This window comes from Tupaia chinensis, unplaced genomic scaffold (genome assembly GCF_000334495.1).
Source record: "Tupaia chinensis unplaced genomic scaffold, TupChi_1.0 Scaffold145860_1, whole genome shotgun sequence".
NCBI lineage: Eukaryota > Metazoa > Chordata > Mammalia > Scandentia > Tupaiidae > Tupaia > Tupaia belangeri.
The window spans coordinates 1856666-1876590 of NW_006205718.1; the positions used below are offsets into that span (position 1 = coordinate 1856666).

Consider the following 19925-nt stretch of genomic DNA (forward strand, 5'->3'; position numbering starts at 1 on the left):
CAACAGGATCGTCACACTACAATCCACCCCCAGCTTCAGCCAGCTCCAGATCATAGATCAGTGCATGCCTGACTCAAGAAAGTCTCCAGACTCAAACCCAGACCATTCCCATGTGGGTCAGCCTGGAAGAGCATCACATTTAACTGCTGTGTCACCACCTGGTCACCTGGTCCCTGGGAATATTCTTAAGGGAAATGTTTTTTATCTAGGTGAGGAGAGCTGCAAAAGTTTATAGAAATGTAAGAGCTATCTGCATAAATAGAAAGTCATGCCATATTCCTGAATGGAAAGAGTAAGTGTTAAAAATATGCCACTCCTCCTAAAATTATTATATAACTTAACGAGATTCTTACTTAAAAAATAAAATCTCAGTGATTTTATTTTATGGGAGAGAAATAGGTAAGAAGAAAGCAACTGGCAAAACTTTTTTAAAATCAACCTAGATTAGATACAGGATATTAAACTAAAGAGCTCCTTCAATAAACAGTTTTAGAAAAAGAAAAAAAATCATCAGAAGAAATAAAAATGACTAATAAATGAAAATTTTCAAACATTTTTGTAATGAAAATATTCTGATTTTTAAAATAGATAGTCTACTATTTCTCACCTCCCAGTTTGATGAATATTTTGTAAAGAATTATTTTTATTTAACTTTTTAAAATTTATCCATTTATTTATTTATCTTAATTTGACCAGAGAGGGGCAGAGTGAGAGAGAGAGAGAGAGAGAAAGCAAGCCACCAGGTCCAGGACTCAAACTGTGGTCAGTCATGTAGGAGTCCAGCACCCCCAACCACCATGCCACCTGCTGGCCCTTAATGAATACTTTTAAATAATACTATTTTAGATGAAAAGAAATTAATAACATTTTATAAAAGTATTTTAAAATATTTCTAAAATAATAACATGTACTGCTTGAGGGAAGTAAAAACCAAAGAGCTCTGATATCATTGTGGTAAGAATATAAATTGGTGCACCTCTTTTAGAAAGCAATTTGGTGATAATTATCAAAAGCATTAATACTTTCCAGTAATTCCATTTATAAAACATGTAGTAAGTACATAAAGCCATGATGAAGATTTATGTACAAAAATGTACATTTTTCAAAGATGATCACGGAAACCAGATAACTCTGAAACAGAGCTTTTATTATTGTTGACAATAATTTTGCAAATGGCTTAACAATGGAACTTAGCAGAGTAGAATTAAAGTATGAGTTCATTTTGGTGCAAGATGGGTCCCACGTGGGTCCAGCTGTTTTCACTGCACCACCACCTGGCCCTGAAACTGATTCTTAATGGCCTTATGCCATCGAGATCCTGCTTGCAGGGACAGTCTGATATATCTAGGCTTGGAACCAAGAACTTGTTTTTGTTTTTACTTCAATCAAGAAACTCAGAGTCAATGGTGCTGCTCACCTCTACAGAAGACTCATGCATTAATTGTCCACCCCCAACATTATCACTGCACTGCCTACCTGCCCATTCCCCCTCATATCTGCTGCCTCCAGCATTCATTTCTTCTTCAGAATTCAAGAGATTGGGTAAGCTGCCTCACACTTCCTGTGGATTGAGGGGGAAGTAGGTAGGAGGAGCAATAGCTCAGTGAAAAGATGCCTGTGTGGGCAAATGTTTGAATCTCCCTTTCAGGATTGCCATAAAGCCCACATACTGCCAGGGCAGTGTGCCCACCCTCTGGAAACCATGTGCTACAAAGTAGAGACTGACAAGGATGATAAAGAAATTTCCTAATCACAGCTCACATCTCATAGGTTACAACTGTCTTTTCTTGGGGAATTGAGGTTCTTCAGATAGAAAAATGAGCCATGAGAGCCCATCAAGCAAGCATTTAAGGAAGTCAAATGCACCACTGTCTCCGTGGAGTGGTCTTTCCTCTTTGTAATGTTGGGTTTCTCCAGGTAGCTCTGTTCCTGCTACATCCCTATAGCATGAAAGCATCTTTCTGCTCATGAGAGATGCTTTGTCTCTGAGAACCATGTACCAACAGTTGAGTAGATGTGGTCATAATGGTGCAGATGGGGAATATTATTCCTGGACAACTGAACTACTGGACTCAGCCTGTCTCTGTTTTGTCATTTCTTTTCCTGCTTATAAACCATCCGAGCACAATTTCCTCACCCCCTTATTTTTATCCCAGACTTCTCATCCCTTGCATACATTCAGTATTCATTCATTCAAGAAGGAAAGGAATTAGTATTTATTAAATTCTTACTATAGATATATAAAAAGGATATTAAGATCTTGGCCTACATTGTTCCATCTGATCCCCATGACAACCTTGTGAAATGTCATTGTCAGGCCTGGTTTCAAAGATGAGGAAGTCATGGGACCAGCAGTTAGCGTAATGGCTATGTTGCTGGACTCCCACATAGTCAACCATGATTCGAGTCCCAGACCCGGTGGCTTAAACTCACGCCAGGCGCATGTGTGTGTGTGTGCCACAGATCCCGAGAGGAGAATGGAGGAGAAGGGACTGTGGCATGGCCATCCTCCCTGGGGGGAGATTTCTCGCTTTCTATCTCTCTGTCTCTCTCTGTCTATCTGGCAAGTGCATGTGCCCTATAGCAAAAAACTTCTCAAAAAAAAAAAAAAAAGATGAGGAAATCATCATAAAAAGAGATGAAATAGGGGCCAGCAGATGGTGTAATGGTTATGTCACCGGACTCCCACATAGTCGACTGCTGTTTGATTCCCAGACCTGGTGGCTTAAAATTCATGCCAGGCACATGTGCATGTGTATGTGTGTGTGTGTGTGCCCAAAATCCCAAGAGGAAAATAGTGGAGAAGGGATTGTGGTGTGGTTATCCCCCCTGGAGGGTGATTTCTCACTTTCTGTCTCTCCATCTCTGTCTCTCTGGCAAGTGCATATGCCCTATAGCAAAAAATCTCTAAAAAATTTAAAAAGAAAAGGAGTAAAATAACTTAGCCTGACTCAACAGTAGGGATTGGCTGAAGCCAATGTACTTTCCCCTCCAATTGATGTCAACAAAATGAGTAAAAAGTGGTGCCAGACTGAAGATTTGGAAAGCTAGTAATTTAAACATCATTATAGCAAAGTGCAATCACTAAGGTTCATGAGAGATGTCTTGGGAGTGGAGGGAAGGAGCCAGCTCTTACAGGAGAGCCTCTAACTCAGCTTGTCAAAGTGAACTGACCCTTACAGGATGCATGTTTGTCCACTGGTAGAGGGTAAGGGTAGGAAACCAAGGTACTGAGAACAGGAGTCTATGTGGTGGGTCAGCTGCATTGCTACAGGAGCCCTGCATGTGTGCAAGCCTATGCTCACCAGGCTGCAATCATAGGTTAGAATCAGGTTGAGAGAGACCTTGGGTGCCTAGGATTGTAAACACTTGACCCCACTTGAATTTGGTCCTATTTCCTCATACCTCTGACCTCCCCTAGCCTGGGCTCAAGCTTTGATTCCAGGTTGACACTGCAGTTCCCCTCATCTCTCTTTGACCAGACCTTGGTGCTTTTGGTAAGAAAGGGGAGTGAAAGAAGAGGAGAAGGGAAAGGCTCCTATTTCACAGTGTCAGCCCAAGGGCCTGTAGTGAATGCACAAACTACACTTTAAGCAACTATATTTCTTTGAGTCAATGAGCCATCCTCAGTTAAGATACAAATGAACCAAAAGAACCACTCACTAACTTATTAGGTACTGCCTTATTAAATAGCTTATTAAATATTAAAACTTAAGTATTAAGCATATTCAACAGCTTACTCAATAGGAAACAGGGCCATGTCATGTAATGAATTAAAATAATTGTGATTCTAGTATTAACATCTAACAATGGACATTGAGCACTCTCAATGGAGCAGACACTGTGTTAACCACTCTAAATGCACTGTCTCTCTTTGGGGGGAGGGGATTGTAATTTTTTTAAATTGGGAAACAAATATGCAACTTGGGATGGATTTGAGACATATTATGCCATAAGCAGATTTTCTTTAAGTGACCAAACAAAATTTAAAAAGCAAATAATAAAAGAAAATGTTTTTGGTATGAGACCAGCAGTACGGAAAAATAGTGTGCAAGTACCTGGATGATATACCTATTCTGCAATAGTGCAGCTTTTAAGTACATATTCTTGATTATCCATAGTTCGTGCAGTTACAACTTCACACCTCAACAATGACCTGCTGACAGTTTCTAAAGAAAGCTACTTTTAAAAAAGGCATAACCTAGATGTTCCCTCACTTGACCAACTCCATCTACGTTTAGATGTGCAGAAGGGCCTAGATATAGTCAGGGTAAGCCATATGCAACATGTTACTCGATCAATTCTCTAAAATAAGGACTCAGGACAATGGCAATAAGGTAAGGAAGAAAGCAGGGAGAAATGAGTCCTAACTACTATACATACATATTTTTTGACAGGAGAGAGAAACCTTTTACAGATAAGTTACAAAGAAAAGGTAAATAAATTTTGTACAAGAAAATGTTCTGTCTTATTATTATTTATACATTCAATCGCTATACATCATTTAGATTGTAAAGAGATTTTACCCAGATTGATACATATCTCAGTCCAGTTGAGAATATTATACACATCCTCAACAGATAACAAACCATATCTGTGTCCCACAAATATCTTATCTCTCCTTATTTTTCCTGTAATTTCCTTCCCTGTACTCTTCCCCTCCCACACTGTCCTTCCACTTTGTCTCTAGTGTCCACAACTTTTAATGCTTTTATGTCCTCCAGTCTTTGAGTCTCTACCATAGAGTGTGGAAAGTCAGTATATGTTAAGTGGAGACACACGATGTCTCTCTTTCATAGGCTGACTTGCTTCACTCAGCAACAAATCTTCCATATTCATCCAATTTCTATCAACTTCCAGGGCCTTGTTGTTTTGTATGGCTGAATAGTATTCCGTGGAGTACATGTGCAACACTTTTTCAATCCATTCATCCATTTGTGGACATTTGGGTTGATTCATGTCTTAGCAATCGTGAATAGTGCTGCAACAAATATCGTTGTGCAAGCACCTTTCTAAATGAGTGTTCTCCTGTCCTTTGGGTAGATACCTAGGAATGGAATTGCTGCATCATATTGTAGTTCTATTTGAAGGGTGAGGAACCTCCATATTGTTCTCCACAGTGGCTGGACCAATTTACATTCCCACCAACAATGTAGGTGTGTTCCCCTTTCACCACAGCCACGCCAGCATTTATCATTTTTTTTAATCTTTGCCATTCTGACTGGGGTTAGATGGTATGTCATTGTGGTTTTGATCTGCATCTCCCTTATGATAAGGGATGTTGAGCATTTTTTCATATGCTTTTTGGCTGTTCATACGTCTTCCTTTTTTTTTTTTTAAAGAGGTTTTTGCTATAGGGCACGTGTGCTCACCAGGAAGACACAGAGAGACAGAGAGACAGAAAGTGAGAAGTCACCCCCCCAGGTGAGATGGCCACGCCACAATCCCTTCTCCTCCATTCTCCTCTCGGGATCTTGGGCACACACACACACGTGCCTGGCTTGGGTTTAAGCCACTGGGTCCGGAACTCGAACCACAGTCGACTACATGGGAGTCCAGAGACATAGCCATTATGCTAACTGCTGGTCCCTGAATGCCTTCTTTAGAGAGTTGTTTATTCAGCTCGTTTTCCCATCCTTTAATTGGGTTAATCATTTACTTCCTGGTAATCTGCTTGAGTTCTCTGTGTATTCTGGTTATCGATCCAGTACAGTTAACAAAAATTCTCTCCCATTCTGAGGGTTGTTGATTCACACTAATTACAGTGTCCTTTGCTGTGAAGAAATTTCTTAATCTGATGTAATCCCATCTATTTTGGGGATTATTGCCTATATTTGGGTGGGTCTTGCTTAAGAAGTCTTTGTCTACCCCAATGTCTCCCAGAGTTTCCCCAAAGTTTTCCTTCAGTAGTTTTATAGTTTGTGGTCTTAGGTTTAGATCTTTGATCCACTTTGAGTTGATTTTTGCTAATGGTGACAGATAAAGGGGTTCAGATTCATCCTTGTGCAGGTGGATACCCAGTTTTTCCAGCACCATTTGCTAAAGAGGTTTTCCTTTGTCTGATCGCATTGTCTCGAACTTCCAGTACTATATTGAATAGGAGTGGAGAAAGTGGGCACCCTTGTTTAGTAACCATTTTTAGTATAATGTTAGCTGTAGGTTTTCCATAAATCGCTTTTATTATGCTGAGAAATAGTCCTTCTATGCCAATTTTACTGAGAGTCTTGATCATAAAGGCATGTTGTATTTTGTTGCATGCTTTCTCTGCATTGATTAAAATGATCTTATGATTTTTACCTTTCTTTCTGTTAATATGGAGTATTACATTTATGGTTTTGCATTTGTTGAACCACCCTTGCATCCCTGGAATAAAGCCTACCTGGTCATGCTGAATAACCTCTTTTATATGCTGTTGAATACAGTTAGCAAGTATCTTGTTGAGAATTTTTGCAACTATATTCATCAGAGATATAGGTCTGTAGTTTTCCTTTTTTGTTGCATCCTTATCTATTTTGGGAATGAGGGTAATGGAGGCTTCATAAAATGAATTTGGAAGGGTTTCTTCCTTTTGGATCTCTAGAAACAGTGTAAGTAGAATGGGGGTTACCTCTTCTTTAAAAGTTTTGTAAAAATCGAAAGTGGGACCTGGACTTTTCTATGTTGGGGGGTTATTTATTACTGATTCAATCTCATTGCTTGTTATAGGATTTTGTACAAGAAATTTAACACATTCTGTATATTATCTTCACTTTGCTGTCATCATCTGTACAAACTCTTCATAGTTTACTCGGCCATCATCGTTAATATTTGCTTCCCTGATCATTTCTTCCATTTATTCATCTGTTAATTCCTTTCCAAGGTTAAGTTCTGCTACACTAGTATAGCCATTGCCATCCTTACCAAAAACACAGAATGCTTCTCTAATTTCTTCCTCACTGTCTGTGTCTTTCATTTTTCTTGCCATCATTGTCAGAATTTTAGGGAAGACAATTGTGCTGTTACCATCAGCATCTACTTCATTAATCATGTCCTGTAACTTGCTTCTGTGGGGATTCTGCCCAAGAGACCTCAGTACATTTCCTTATTCCCTTGTTGTTATAGTTCCATCACCATCCTCATCAAATAGTAAAAAAGCTTTGATTTCTGCAATCTGCCCTTCAGTCAGTTGATCAGCCATGTTTCAAGTACTACCAGTTTCCTACACTGTCACTTTTAATCTTGAAAAAAAAATGCTGTGACCACCTCTATTTTAGGGACCAGCAAGCTGAGGTTTGAGTGAAGCTCCTTCCCCTGAGGTCACACAGAAAAGACATGAAAGACCAAGACTGCCTATTTCACTTCATGTTGTCTGGTAGAGAGCTCACAGGTGCTATCAGGTGACAGCCTAGGAGCCATGTGCTAGATTTGGGAGAGGCACCTGGCAGAAGAGAGGCTCTGAGAAGCCAGAGGAGACTGAAAACAAATCTTTCTGGTAGAATGCTCTGTGCAGGGGTCAATATGCAGCAGGGTATACTTGCCTTTTTTATTTTTTTAAGAGATATTCTTTGCTCTAGGAAATCTTTGTACTCACCAGAGAGAGAGAGAGAGAAAGTGAGAAATCACTCCCCAGGTGATGGGTGGTCACACTGCAATCACTTCTCCTCCGTTCTCCTCTCGGGATTTTGGGCATGCATGCACATGCACCCAGTGTGAGTTTCAAGCCACCAGGTCCAGGACTCAAACCATGGTCAGTTATGTGGGAGTCCAGTGCCTTAACCACTAAACCACCTACTGGCCCCAGGATATGCTTTTTATAAAGTCCAAAAACACTGAACCTCAACAATATGCTTTGTAGGCGCATATGCGTGCACGTGTGTGTGCATTTATGTATGTGTGAGATCATTTCAAAAGCAAAGGAATTCTAAATTCAGGATACTGGTTTCCTCTAGGGGTGGTGAAGAGGCAGGGGACAGGACAAAGGGCACCCATAAGTAGACGTAAGTTAGTGCTAATTTTTCTAGTCCTTGGATTGGATGATTGGTTCATCAGGGGCTCATTATTTTACCAAAAAATATGTTAAATTTTAAAAAATACAACAAAGGGCAAAGTATAAAGTTTGTCTTGAATGATGATTATGAAAAAAATCCAATTTTGTGTGTCTAACAACAATTTATTTTTTCTTTTAGAGACAGATTTTTGCTATAGGGTGTGTGCACTCACCAGAGAGACAGGGACAGAGAGACAGAGAGCGAAGAATCACCTCCAGGAGGTATGGCCACACAAGCAATCCCTTCTTTTCCATTCTCCCCTCAGGATTTTGGGTATGCATGCACACACACCCAATAGGAGTTTTAAGCTGCCAGGTCTGGAACTTGAACCACAGTTAACTACACGGGAGTCCAGTGATGCAACCAGGACAAATATTATTAAATAAAGGACAGAAAAAATGATAAGAATAGGCAAGTAGCCATCATCAAATTTAGGAAATAAAACATTGAAATATAGCTGAAGATCTGGTATTGTATTATGCAAAATAGCCTATCTCTGGCTTTATTCACTCAGCACTATGTTTTGACATTGGCAGTTTCAGTTTCTTTATGTCCTCCCCTGTATAGTATGTGTTTTATTATATTAACACGGCACAGCTTATCCACTTGTTTGGTAAGGGTTATATGACTGTTTATAATTTTTTTGCTGCTACAATAATGCTGTCATCAATATCTCCTTGTGAGCACATGCAAGAGATTCTCTAGACAAAGCCTTGATGGGATTTCAAGAGATAGGTAATGGGACATGCATATCTTCAGCTTCACTAGGCAGTGCCGAATTGTTTCCCAAAGTGGTGTACCATTCTGCACACCCTCCGCATTGTCTGAGAGTTCTCTTTGCTCTTCATCCACACCATCTGGATTGGACTGGATCATAGCATCCAGATTTTTTACTTCTGACCATTTGAGTGGGTATGAAGTGTCACTGCGGTTTGCATTTCTCTAGTTGGTAATGAGGTTCAACATCTTTTACGTTTATGGTCTGTTTACATAGCTTCTAAAGGAATTTTTGTGAATTTTGCCATTTTTTTTCCTATTGGAATGTTTATCTTTCTTATGGATGTACAGATATTAATGATATACTTTGGGTGTGATTTTTATATCTTTTTACTCTCTTTGGTACCTTTAGTTGAATAAAAGCTCTTAATTGCACTATTGCCAGACTTACTAATCTTTTCATTTTCAGTATGTACTTTCGGTATTTTACTTAAGGAACTCCTTCTGACTTTAAGAATAGAATATATATGATCTTTACTGCAACTTCCGCGTTCAAGGTTTCATAACTGTTGGCTAGTTTACTGTCACTGTTCTCTGAGCCAAAATCCACAGAATCTTAACCATTACAACTTTATAATACTAATGTCTACTAGGGCAAGTTACTTTCACTTAGTTGGTAGTGTTTCTGTTGTCATGTCTTCCTTTTTTTTTTTTTTTAAGTTTTTTGCCATAAGGCACGTGTGCTCACCAGAGACAATGAGCGGTAAATTGAGAAATCACCCCCAGATAGACTGACCACACCACTATCCCTTCTCCTGCATTCTCCTCCTGAGATTTTGGGCATATGCACGCACACACACACACACACACACACACACACACACCCAGCAGTTTCAAGCCACCATTCTAGGACTCCAACTGTGGTCATCCTTGTGGAAGTCCCATGCCTTAACCACGATGCCACCTGCTAGCCCATGTCTCATATTGTTTTCTTTCTCCTTTTCCCTTCATCGTCCTTCCGCTTTTCCTGCTCTTCCTTCTCCTTGTCGTCTTTCTTCTTCTGGGATATCTGAGTTATTTTTGGATCATTAGTTTATATATATTATAGAAATCACTTTGCCAATTTCCATAGAAAACTCCAGATTTTTCTTTAAATTAAAATTATGCGGTGCTGAGAGATGGCTATGTCACTGGACTTCCACATGGCCGAGGGCAATCTGAGTCCCAGACCCATAGCTTGAAACTCATGCTGGGCGTGCATGTGTGTGCATGGGAGGAGAATGGAGGGAAAGGGATTATGGTGTGACCATGTCCCCTTGGGGTTGATTTCTCACTTTCCCTCTCACTGTCTCTCTCTCCAGTGAGTGTACATGCCTTAAAGCCAAAACCTCAAATAAATAAATAAATAAATAAATTCCCAGGAATATAATGGAGGAGAAGGGACTGCAGTGTGCCCATTCCCCTGAGAGGTGATTTCTCACTTTTCCTCTCACTGTCTCTCTGTCTCTCTCTCTCCCTCCCTCCCTCCCTCTCTCCTTCTCTCCCTCTCTCCCTTCATGAACGCACATGCTCTACAGCGAAAACCTCTAAAAAAAAAATTACATGTGTCACTATATATAGTTAGCTATACTGTATAGCCTATAACCTTTGTGTAGTGGGCTATACTACCCAGGTTTGTGTAGGTATACGCTGATATTCACACAATAACGACATTGCATTTCTCAGAACATATCACCAATAAGGCATGCATGACTGTGCATCTACTAACTATTGAATCTATTAATTATGTTGTTCAGAATTTTTACCTTTGTGACAGTCTTTCCATGATCAAACATGACACATCCATTCCACTTAATTAGAACTTCTTTAATGTCTTTCTGTAAAGTTTGTATAAATTTTCGCATAAAGTTCTTACACTTCTTTTGTTCAATTTATCCCTGGGGTTTTTGTTCTTTTGTAAATAATTTCACCTTTTTAAAAATGTTTTCTTTTGTAACTCCTATTGCTAGTGTATTAAAATACCACCCATGAGTCTAGATCTATGATGCAGTGGCAACACACTGCTTAAGAAAAGCTGGATCCCTGGGACCAGCAGATGGCGTAATGGCTACATCGCTGGACTCCCATGCAGTCAACAGCGGTTCGAGTCCCAGACCCGGTGGCTTAAACTCAAGCTGGGTGCATGTGCGTGTGTGCCCAAGATCTCAAGAGGAGAATGGAAGAGAAGGGATTGCAGTGTAGTCATCCCCCCCCCCTCCCCTGGAGGCTGGTTTTGTGCTTTCTGTCTCTCTGTCTCTCTCTTTCTGGCGAGCACACACGCCCTATAGCAGAAATCTCTCCAAAAAAAAAAAGGAAAGAAAAGCTGGATCCCTTCAGGCCAGTAGGTAGCATGGTAGTTAAGGCCAAACACCCTCATGGCCGACCATGGTTCAAGTTATGGACCCAGTGGCTTGAAAATTACACCAATATGTGTGTGTGTGTGTGTGTGTGTGTGTGTGTGCCCAAAAATCCTGAGAGTAAAATAGAGGAGAAGGGATTGCAGCATGGACAACCCCCCGGGAAATGATTTCTCACTTTCCCTCTCTCTAACTAGATCTCTCTCTTCTCTCTCTGGTAAGCACGGATGCCATATGGCCAAAAACGATCTTAAAAACAATAATTTAGAAAAAGAGAGAATGAAGTCAGATCCCACAGGGTGACTGCAGTTAGAATCCCTGGTTCAGTCATCCTGAGACATATCAGGCACATATACAAATGCCCAGGATCTGATAGGCTGGAGGACTGAAGGTGACCAAAGTATGATCAAACCCTGCAGAGGGATTCATCTCTCTCACTCACTCCCACATGCACAGCACACACTCTATTACAAGTAAAGGGGAAGAAAAAAAAAAAAAAAAAACACTTTCAAGTATTATATCATCAGTTAGTTGCCTTTTAACTAATATAGATTTCCAGCTATTCAGAATTGAGACATTTACCAAAGTAAATGTGTCAACAAGCACTTGGTAAATTAAGACATTCAGGGCTGACATTCAGTAGCACACAAAGACACGGCTGTATGAGTTACAAAAATATGAAAATACTTCCATAATGGAGTACCCTAGTTTCCTCCACCCCCTGGTCATCCTGGCCTCTCCTATTTGTGATCTCAAGTTTGAGAGGCAACCAGCTTAACACCCAGCACAGGCCTCAAGCCAAGCTCCACTAAAGCTGATGTCTGTTCTTCAGACATGCTTGTTTCTCATGTCTTCTGAGTTGTTAAATAGTTTCAGTATTACCCTTTAGCTCATAGGCTGATGCTAATGTAAATGCCATGGGTGAAGTATTCATTTGAGTGGTTTCTCAGTCAGAGGTGTGAAGAGCTCAGAAAGAAGTGCTAAATTTTGGAGTTCAAGGAGGAAGTCCCGGAAATCTGAGCTGTGACTCAGCAGATTCTATTTAACACCTACTTCCTGATAATCCTGATCAAAATCTCCACAGTTTCACCACTCTCCTCCACTTGAAGCTCCTGCAGGCACTGCACATGCCACTTATTTCCATCTGAACACCTCATCTTTATCTGCTAAATCTGCTCTCTGACTTCCTCAGTTAGTGGCAGAGCTTCTCCCACCATGTCGTTTGCCACAGTAGAAAATTTAAAACCACCTTACACTCTGCCTCATTCTCATTTCCTTTCTTTTATTGTATACCAAGATCTGTCAGTTCAATGCTATAAGAAGTCTCTCAAATCTGACCTCTTCTCCACTCCTATTGCTCCTGTCTCCTAAAGCTTTGAATTGTTTCCTGACTGGTCTGTTGGCCTCCAGCCGCTTTTGCTCCTGCTCCTCAACCCCTCCCCTGCCCTGCTCCTAGCATTGCCAGTCCCTGCCTGGTCCATTAGCCACCAGTTGCTTCCTTATCTGTGGAAGAGAATGCAGGTGGAGCTGTCTGCCTTGACAGAAAGAGTTTTTTGGTTTTTTTTTTTCATTTTTATTTATTTTTATCACTACACTGTTTAGAATAGTGCCATTACAAAGCTGATTGACCTGGCGTTGATGTAGTATTGGGTTCAAATTCTCTCCAGACAATGTATCCTTTTTTTGCCTGTATCTGTCCAATGTTCCCACCCAGTCTCCTTGGTAGGATGCTGGAGGTATGTTCTGCCTCATACAGTTGCAGTAAGGTTAAAAGAAATGATGCTTGCTGAGAATTTAGCCCATTCCCCAGCACAGGGTAAGCATTTTGATAATGTGACAATTACAGATAATGACATTATTGGTCCCCATTTCGGGGACAGTTTCTGTCTTGATGTGTACAGCCTTTTACACACAGCTTCTGTCATATCTTTAACCTACCTGAAACCTGATTCCAATTAGGCCTAACTGTTTACTTGCCATGGACATACCTAGTTCTCTCAAGTTCCCATGCATTTGAATGCCTTTTCTCTGCCTGGAATATCTTCCTTCCCTCTCTGTCATTCTTCACCTAATATAGGGCTCACATTGTTTTCTGTGAAGCCTGCTTCAGAGTATCCACACACATGGTATGACTCCTCCCCATTCGCCCTTTTCCCAAGGCGGTCTTCTCTTACCTCCTCTTTAAAGCCTGCTGCGACTGGGGCTCCTGGAGCGAGTCTACAACGCACATGTTTGTACCCACAGGCACCACCACTGTACCTGCGGGATACCAATTCAGTAGCTGCCTGGAGGCTTGGGGATGGGGATAAAGGAGGGTGGGAGGAGTACTTGTTTTGTTTTATTCGAAGAATGAAGAAATGCACGTATGGTAATAGTTTTGACTCAATTCTAAGTCTAGCAAAGAGTGTAGCTAGTGGCAGTTTTGGTTATGTTACGAAATTTCTATTGGATCCCTCTTTCCAAAGACATTATTTCCAAATAAATACTAGGATATTTGTGTTTCTAGAGAATTAACCTCAGTCCCTGAAGGAAAGATTTCTTCGAGGCAGAGAGCCAGAGTAGGTCAACTCTGTTTTCGCAGCCGTCCCTGAGAGGGCGCTGTTCCCAAATCAAACCCCAGAGGCTGGGAAAGAAAAACCGTTGCTTTCCCACCGGATTCGGTCAGCATCCCTTCCCAGGCAGCGGCCGCGGGTCCCCAGCGGAGCGCCTGCCCACAAACATGGCGGCGCCCTACTCGGCTTCTCGCCGCCGGGACCGTGGAGCCGACTCGGCCTTGCCAGTACTCGGGGACTTCCTTCGCTCGCCGGCTTCCTGCCCGGCTGGCATTTAAACCAGCTCCTGGGGCTACGGGATGCTGCTGCGGATGCTCAGCTGCCTGCCCGCTGGGCAAAGCAGACGCCGACGCCTCCCCTGAGCCGCCTCCGCCGCATCCCTTAGCCGCTCGCCTGGCAGAGCTGGTTAGGGCTGGGGCGAGATCTGGGACCCCCGGCTTCGGACTCCGACATCTGGCAGTTTCACTGGAGGTTCGACTTTAATTTCCAAGACTGCAACCCTCTTCTCCCAGCCCAGGCTGTTTTTCCTCCCTTTGGCCTGGGCTGCTGGATGAAGCAGGGGCTGGGCTAGGTACGGACAGCAGAAGAGCGCGCTGCTGCACCTCCGCCCTTCCGAGCCTCGGACCCGGGCCATGGTGCGGCTGTGCCCGGCACTCCGGTGAGGCTGCTGCGGCTCAGAGCCCAGCGGGCCGGCCCTGCGGGACACCTTCCCTGAAGAGCCTTCTTGGGGGCTGCGCGCAGGGGGGCGAGTGGCAGCCGCGATGTTCAGCTGGCTGGGTACAGACGACCGCCGGAGGAAAGACCCCGAGGTCTTCCAAACGGTGAGCGAGGGGCTCAAGAAACTGTACAAAAGCAAGCTGCTGCCCCTGGAAGAGCATTACCGCTTCCATGAGTTTCACTCGCCCGCCTTGGAGGATGCAGATTTCGACAACAAGCCCATGGTCCTGTTGGTGGGCCAGTACTCCACCGGGAAGACCACCTTCATCAGGTGAGCCAGCCCAGGGCCCTGGCAGCCCATCCCGCCGCCCAGTGCTTAGGCCCTCCGGTCGCTCCTGGTGCTCTATTCCTGCCAGGGGCAAACAGGAACTCTTCAGTTAAGAGCTCAGAAGCTTACCCCCCAGTTTCATTGCCGGCCCCTTTTCCCTATCTTCCCTGGACTGTAGCATGGCTCAGGTGGTCAATTTGAAGTGTTCAACTTCGGAGCCATCCTGTTCTTCCCATGTTAAAAACCAACACCAGAAAGGCACAAGTGGGCGCGCTCTTGGGTTCCTAGCACCTTCTGCTCGTGGGGGTGCCTTATACCCTCGCATCTAGGGATGTGTCCTTTATGGTCAGGACCACCGTTTCTTGCCTTTTAAGGGGCTCAGCATTAACATGGGGGTGCTTACGGTGGCAGCTGAGGAATTCTGGTGGGAGCAGGTCTGGAAATGGAGATGGACAAGGAGACCCTGTGGCTACCCTGTCTGGTCGTGTCACTTGTCTTTTTATCATTTTCCTTTGCTGAGGCAGAGCTCCTATGAATATCTCTTGGAGACTGGACTGTGTCCAGAAGTAGAATGTTTTCTTTCCTCTTGTTTGCTCTTAATGTTCAGTAATGATATTAAAGACTTTTAGAGCCAGAAGGGGCATTGGTGTGGTCTCATCCAGCTCCTTGACTTTGCAGGTGAGATAACCAAAGCATAGGGTGGGTCAACGAATTGTCCAAAGTCATATGGGTGGACAGCAGGTCTGGGATGCAAGTCCTAGATGCATGTAAGGAGATGGTTGGCTAAACGCCTGCAACTTTGAGGGTGAGTCATCATTACAGAGTCCTTGGGCTGGAGGGATCCTCAGGAAGTCAACTTGTCTACTGTGCATACAGAGATGTCACATATTGTCCACCACAGTGATGAGAATCCTTCTTGTCTTTAGAGAACAATCTTCTTTGCTGTCCTCCACCCACGCAACCTTCAAGACCAAGCCATTTTCCTTGGATCATTTATAGCAATTGCCAAACTATTTAGGGTGCTTGTGGCCCACTGACTCCTCTGGTGTATGAATAGGGTTCAGTGGACCCACCAAATCAAGGGTGCTCATCTTCTGCAGCTGGTTCAAAAGCAAGGGGCCTGTTGGTTCCACTCACTGTCGATTTGAGCATGGACAACATGCAAAGCACTGTGCTTTGGTGAGGAGAGCGAAAAAAGTAATTATATGGGTACTAATTTTCTAGGTACTAATTTTCTCTAACACTAAGCCTACAACACAAGACTTCTAGAAGCAGAACATGCAATTTTCTAACCCATCGTGTCTGAACAGAACACCAGATCAAGGATGTCCTTGTGGAATGGGCATCCTTGGGCTCAGCCAAGGATTTACGAAAAAGTTCAGGGCCCAGGAGTGATGGACTTGTTGGCTTGTGTATATTTAATATTATTAGAACTCCAAGAGCCCAAGTCAGCACCTCCTTTGAATATCTTATGAAAGCTTCGGAGCCATCTTCCTAAAAATGCACATGTATCCCAAATATACATACGATGCTGGGAATTCGAAGGCTATCCTCAGACCTTAGGATATGAGCCCTGATCTAATCTATACTTCTTAGGTTATTTAATACCCATTGCTCCCAAAGATGCTTCAGAGTTACTTGGGTTCTGGACGAGGCTTCATTTGTGATCTCTGTCCTCCATCTGGCCTAGTTTATGCCTCACGGCCCTTTGCTGACAGCTCTTACCTGTGCACATCCTGCCCTGACTCTCTGAGCCTGCCTAAGCAAGGCAGGCTGTTAGTCTGTTATTTGCAGCTTCTCCTTCCCAGAGCACAGGCACTTAGAAGACAGGATCTGTGCCGTAGCATCTCTGAACCTCACCCGAGGTCTTAGCTATGGAGGTTCCCACCAGAGGTTTCCAGAATGGGAGAGAAGATGAGGAAAGGCAAATGTCCCTGGGAGCAGGATCCCCAAGCAGCAGATGAGTTAAAGTGTCTTTTGTCTGAGCTACTCTTTGACTGAGTCATCGCAGGCAGTTACAAGGTCTAAGAAGGTGCCAGAGTCGAGTTGCTACAGATTATTCCTTATCTGGGAGAGACAGGAAGGCTGGGAGAAGCAGATCCCTCTTCTTTCTTATCCTCCAAGTATAAGAGCTCTCCCTCCCCACTCGTGTCAGTAACTGAATTTAGCTCATGTATCAAAAGCTGTTTTTATTCGCCTCGAGAGAGAATCATCCAGCAGCATAGGAGGAGGTATAGCACAGGGAACCCTCCAAAAATGAATTATGTCTTTGTCTTCTTGCCCACTAAATCCAGTAAAGTTATTATTATTTTTTTAAATTAGGAAATACAGAGATGAATCAATTTGGCCTGGTGCATGTGCGTGCATGCCCAAAATCCCAAGAGGAGAATAGAGAAGAAGGGATTGCAACATGGCCATCTCTACTTGGGGGTGATTTCTCGCTTTCTGTCTCTCTGTCTTTCCAGTGAGTGCATGTGCCCTATAGCAAGGATAAATTTGAAGGAAAAAAACAAACAAACACAAAAAAACATAACAATCCCATGACTCACGACAAACCACTTAAGATGTTATACATATATATTGTCATAAAGATATACATTTTTAGCTCTTTTATAACAGTTGATACCATGCCATATGTATCATTTTGTATGCTGCTTTTTTTAGCATATACCATGAACATTTCCCACGTAAACATTATTTTTAACAGCTGCAATCTCTGTTTCTATATGCAATTATTCATTTAACCAACTACTTATTTTGAATGTTTCAGGTTTTTCTTTTTATTTGTTTTGGGGTTTTGTTTTGTTTTGGTTTTGCCAGTATAGAATCACTCTGAAGGTTTCTGCTCATACTTTTTCCACATACTTGACTGCTTTCTCAGAGAGTTCCAGAAGTGAAATGAGTAGGCCAAAATGAGTAGCATTTTTTAGTTTTTAATTTTTGTACTTTTTAAATTTTTATACCATTTTGCAGTTGCTTTCCAAGATGCTAAGTTGGCACAACATTCCTTCCCAAAATGAGGAGCGGGTCAGCATGCCCATTCCTAGCTCTCAAAGCCCAGCTCTCCACCCTCTCCTATCATTCCTTCTTCCCCTGAGTCTCATCCTGCCCTGGCCTGGACCTGGGAGGGCCTTTCCCTCAGAAAAAAAAGACCTGTCTCTTCGTCCCCCCAGATCTTGGCTTTTTGCCTCCTGAATGTCCATTGCTTTCAGTTATATGTGCTGGCCGCAGGGTCTATTTCTTATCTCAGGAAGAACACTCAGAAAAGGACATTCTTCTAATAACTAATTAATGTGCTATGATCTCTGCCTGAAATAACTTCCCTGGCCTAAGGCCCGGCAACCCAGAGTAATAAAATAAACAATAAATCGGCCTGGCGGCTGCTCTCTGCAACACAAGCTGCCTCTGTGGAGTACAGTAGCTCTGTGTCCCTCTGGCCCTGGCAGCCTCTCCTCCTGCCTCTGCTCTTTTCCTCCCTTCGCTATTTCTCTCACTGGCACGCAGCCTCAGATGTCTCCTCTCTGGGACCATTTGGCCCCCTGGTCACTCCTTTCTACCTCCTGCTTTCTGTGGCTCCTCTATTCTGCCGGTACTGGAGGTGAATAGCTGGCTATTCCAGGGGCTGAGGAAGGCTCCAGTGCTCCCAGAGACGCTAATGGAGGCCTTACTGGACCTTGCTGAGCTAAAGTGGAAGCCCTGGAGGGGCCCATTGCTGCAGAACTCAGCTGCCTAAGTCTCCACATTAGATCATGGCTGGTCTCAAGGAAGCACGGACCTACTGTAGTGTGATTTGGACTCTGAGCTATAAGCACATAGTAGGGCAGCTAGGTTGGGAGGGCTCCATTGTGAGAACTGCTCAGCTGACCTTTTCAGCCTCTCCCTTTTCAGAAGAGGACTCTGCATCTTCCCTCAAAGGTGAAGTGGCTACACCACCCCTTTTTATCACCCTGGCATCCCCAGCCAGTCTCATCCTGGGTGTTACAGCAACATCACCCTGGGCAAGATGGTTCTCTGGAAAGCCAAAGGGTTAGAGAATGAGGGCTTCCATTCTGGATAGATCCCCTGATCTGTGCAAAGTCTGTCCTGCTGGCCATAATCCCTGCAACACCTTAGTCCCTATCCTCCCGCTAAGGTCAGTAGATGTCCTGTGATCTAATGGGTCTCATAGTGAGGTTGGGTAAAAATCCACCTGCTTCATACTCAAGGGAGCAGAAGGCTGTAGGTCAGAGGAAACATGTCTGCCTTCCTCAGGTCCAGCTTAGGATCTGCTTAGAATGTCAGGTGTCTGGAGGTCTTCAGGAAAAGCATTTACTGGGAGGAGAAGGACCTTTGAAGAAAGGTCTCTATCCCATTTCCACTGCCAGTGGAACAGAGGCCATGGAATACTGGCTAAGTCAGCAGAATCCAGGCTCCATGACTTCCTAGCCAAGAAAGCCTAATCAGAGGGGCTAATGAAGGTCAAGCCATCTAACTTCTCTGATCCTTGGTTTCCTTATCTCTACAATTTGCACAGCAGTAACTACCAACAGGGTTACTGTGGGATGCAGGGACAGAACCAATTTAGCACTGTTATGTTCCAGGCACCACGTTTAAGGCTTATCATTCCCTTTCCTCTTTCTCTAACATGAGACTTACAGAAACTCCCCTCAGAAGATGGGAGGAAGCCCTTCTCCAGCCCCACCAAGTAAGGGAAAAGGAAGGAGGAGCTTGCCTCTCTGTGTCTCTGAGGGCTGTGGGAGAGGCATGACCCTGAGCTCTAGTCGGCACCTGATGGTGCCCTGGGAAGACTGGCTGTCTTGGGATGGGGACAAGACAGAGAAAGCAGCAGGACAAGGTTCTTCTTCCTTCTGAAATCACTTAATCACATGGCTCGACCTACTGTGCACCCAAGGACAATGTGGCCGTTTTAGGGACTCCAGAGCTGACTCATACCTCACCTTGGCCATCAAGAACTTCCCAACTACAACCTCGCTCTGTGTCTATGGAGTGCTTTATGGTCTCCCTGAAGCCCTGTGAGGCCAACGTGGTTTTAAAGCTGAAGTACCATGGCTGAAGAACCAACTTAACAAAAGTACAGATAAATAACACGAAAACCTGTAACACAAGGCAGAAAGTGATGATGTGCTTTCAGAGTGTACCTCAAAGACATGCAAATTAAGAGCGATGAGATTTTCATGCTGGGTGCATGTGCATGCATGCCCAAGATCCTGAGAGGAGAATGGAAGAGAAGGGATTGCAGCGTGGCCAT

General features: G+C 43.4%; 1 protein-coding gene and 1 pseudogene across 2 annotated transcripts in view; one reads left to right on the plus strand and one right to left on the minus strand.

Annotated features, from left to right (window-relative positions):
• Positions 1 to 6745: 6745 nt before the first annotated feature.
• Positions 6746 to 7177, minus strand: LOC102476350 (calmodulin-like; annotated as a pseudogene).
• A 6642-nt stretch (positions 7178 to 13819) lies between these two features.
• The window catches only part of EHD3 (EH domain containing 3), a 38981-nt gene continuing 32875 nt past the window's right edge, over positions 13820 to 19925 (plus strand). For both annotated transcript variants that reach the window (XM_006168529.3, XM_006168530.3), the window contains exon 1: positions 13820 to 14680. In XM_006168529.3, the coding sequence (XP_006168591.1) occupies positions 14454 to 14680 (227 nt within the window). In that variant the 5' untranslated portion in view covers positions 13820 to 14453. The remainder of the gene's footprint in view (positions 14681 to 19925) is intronic.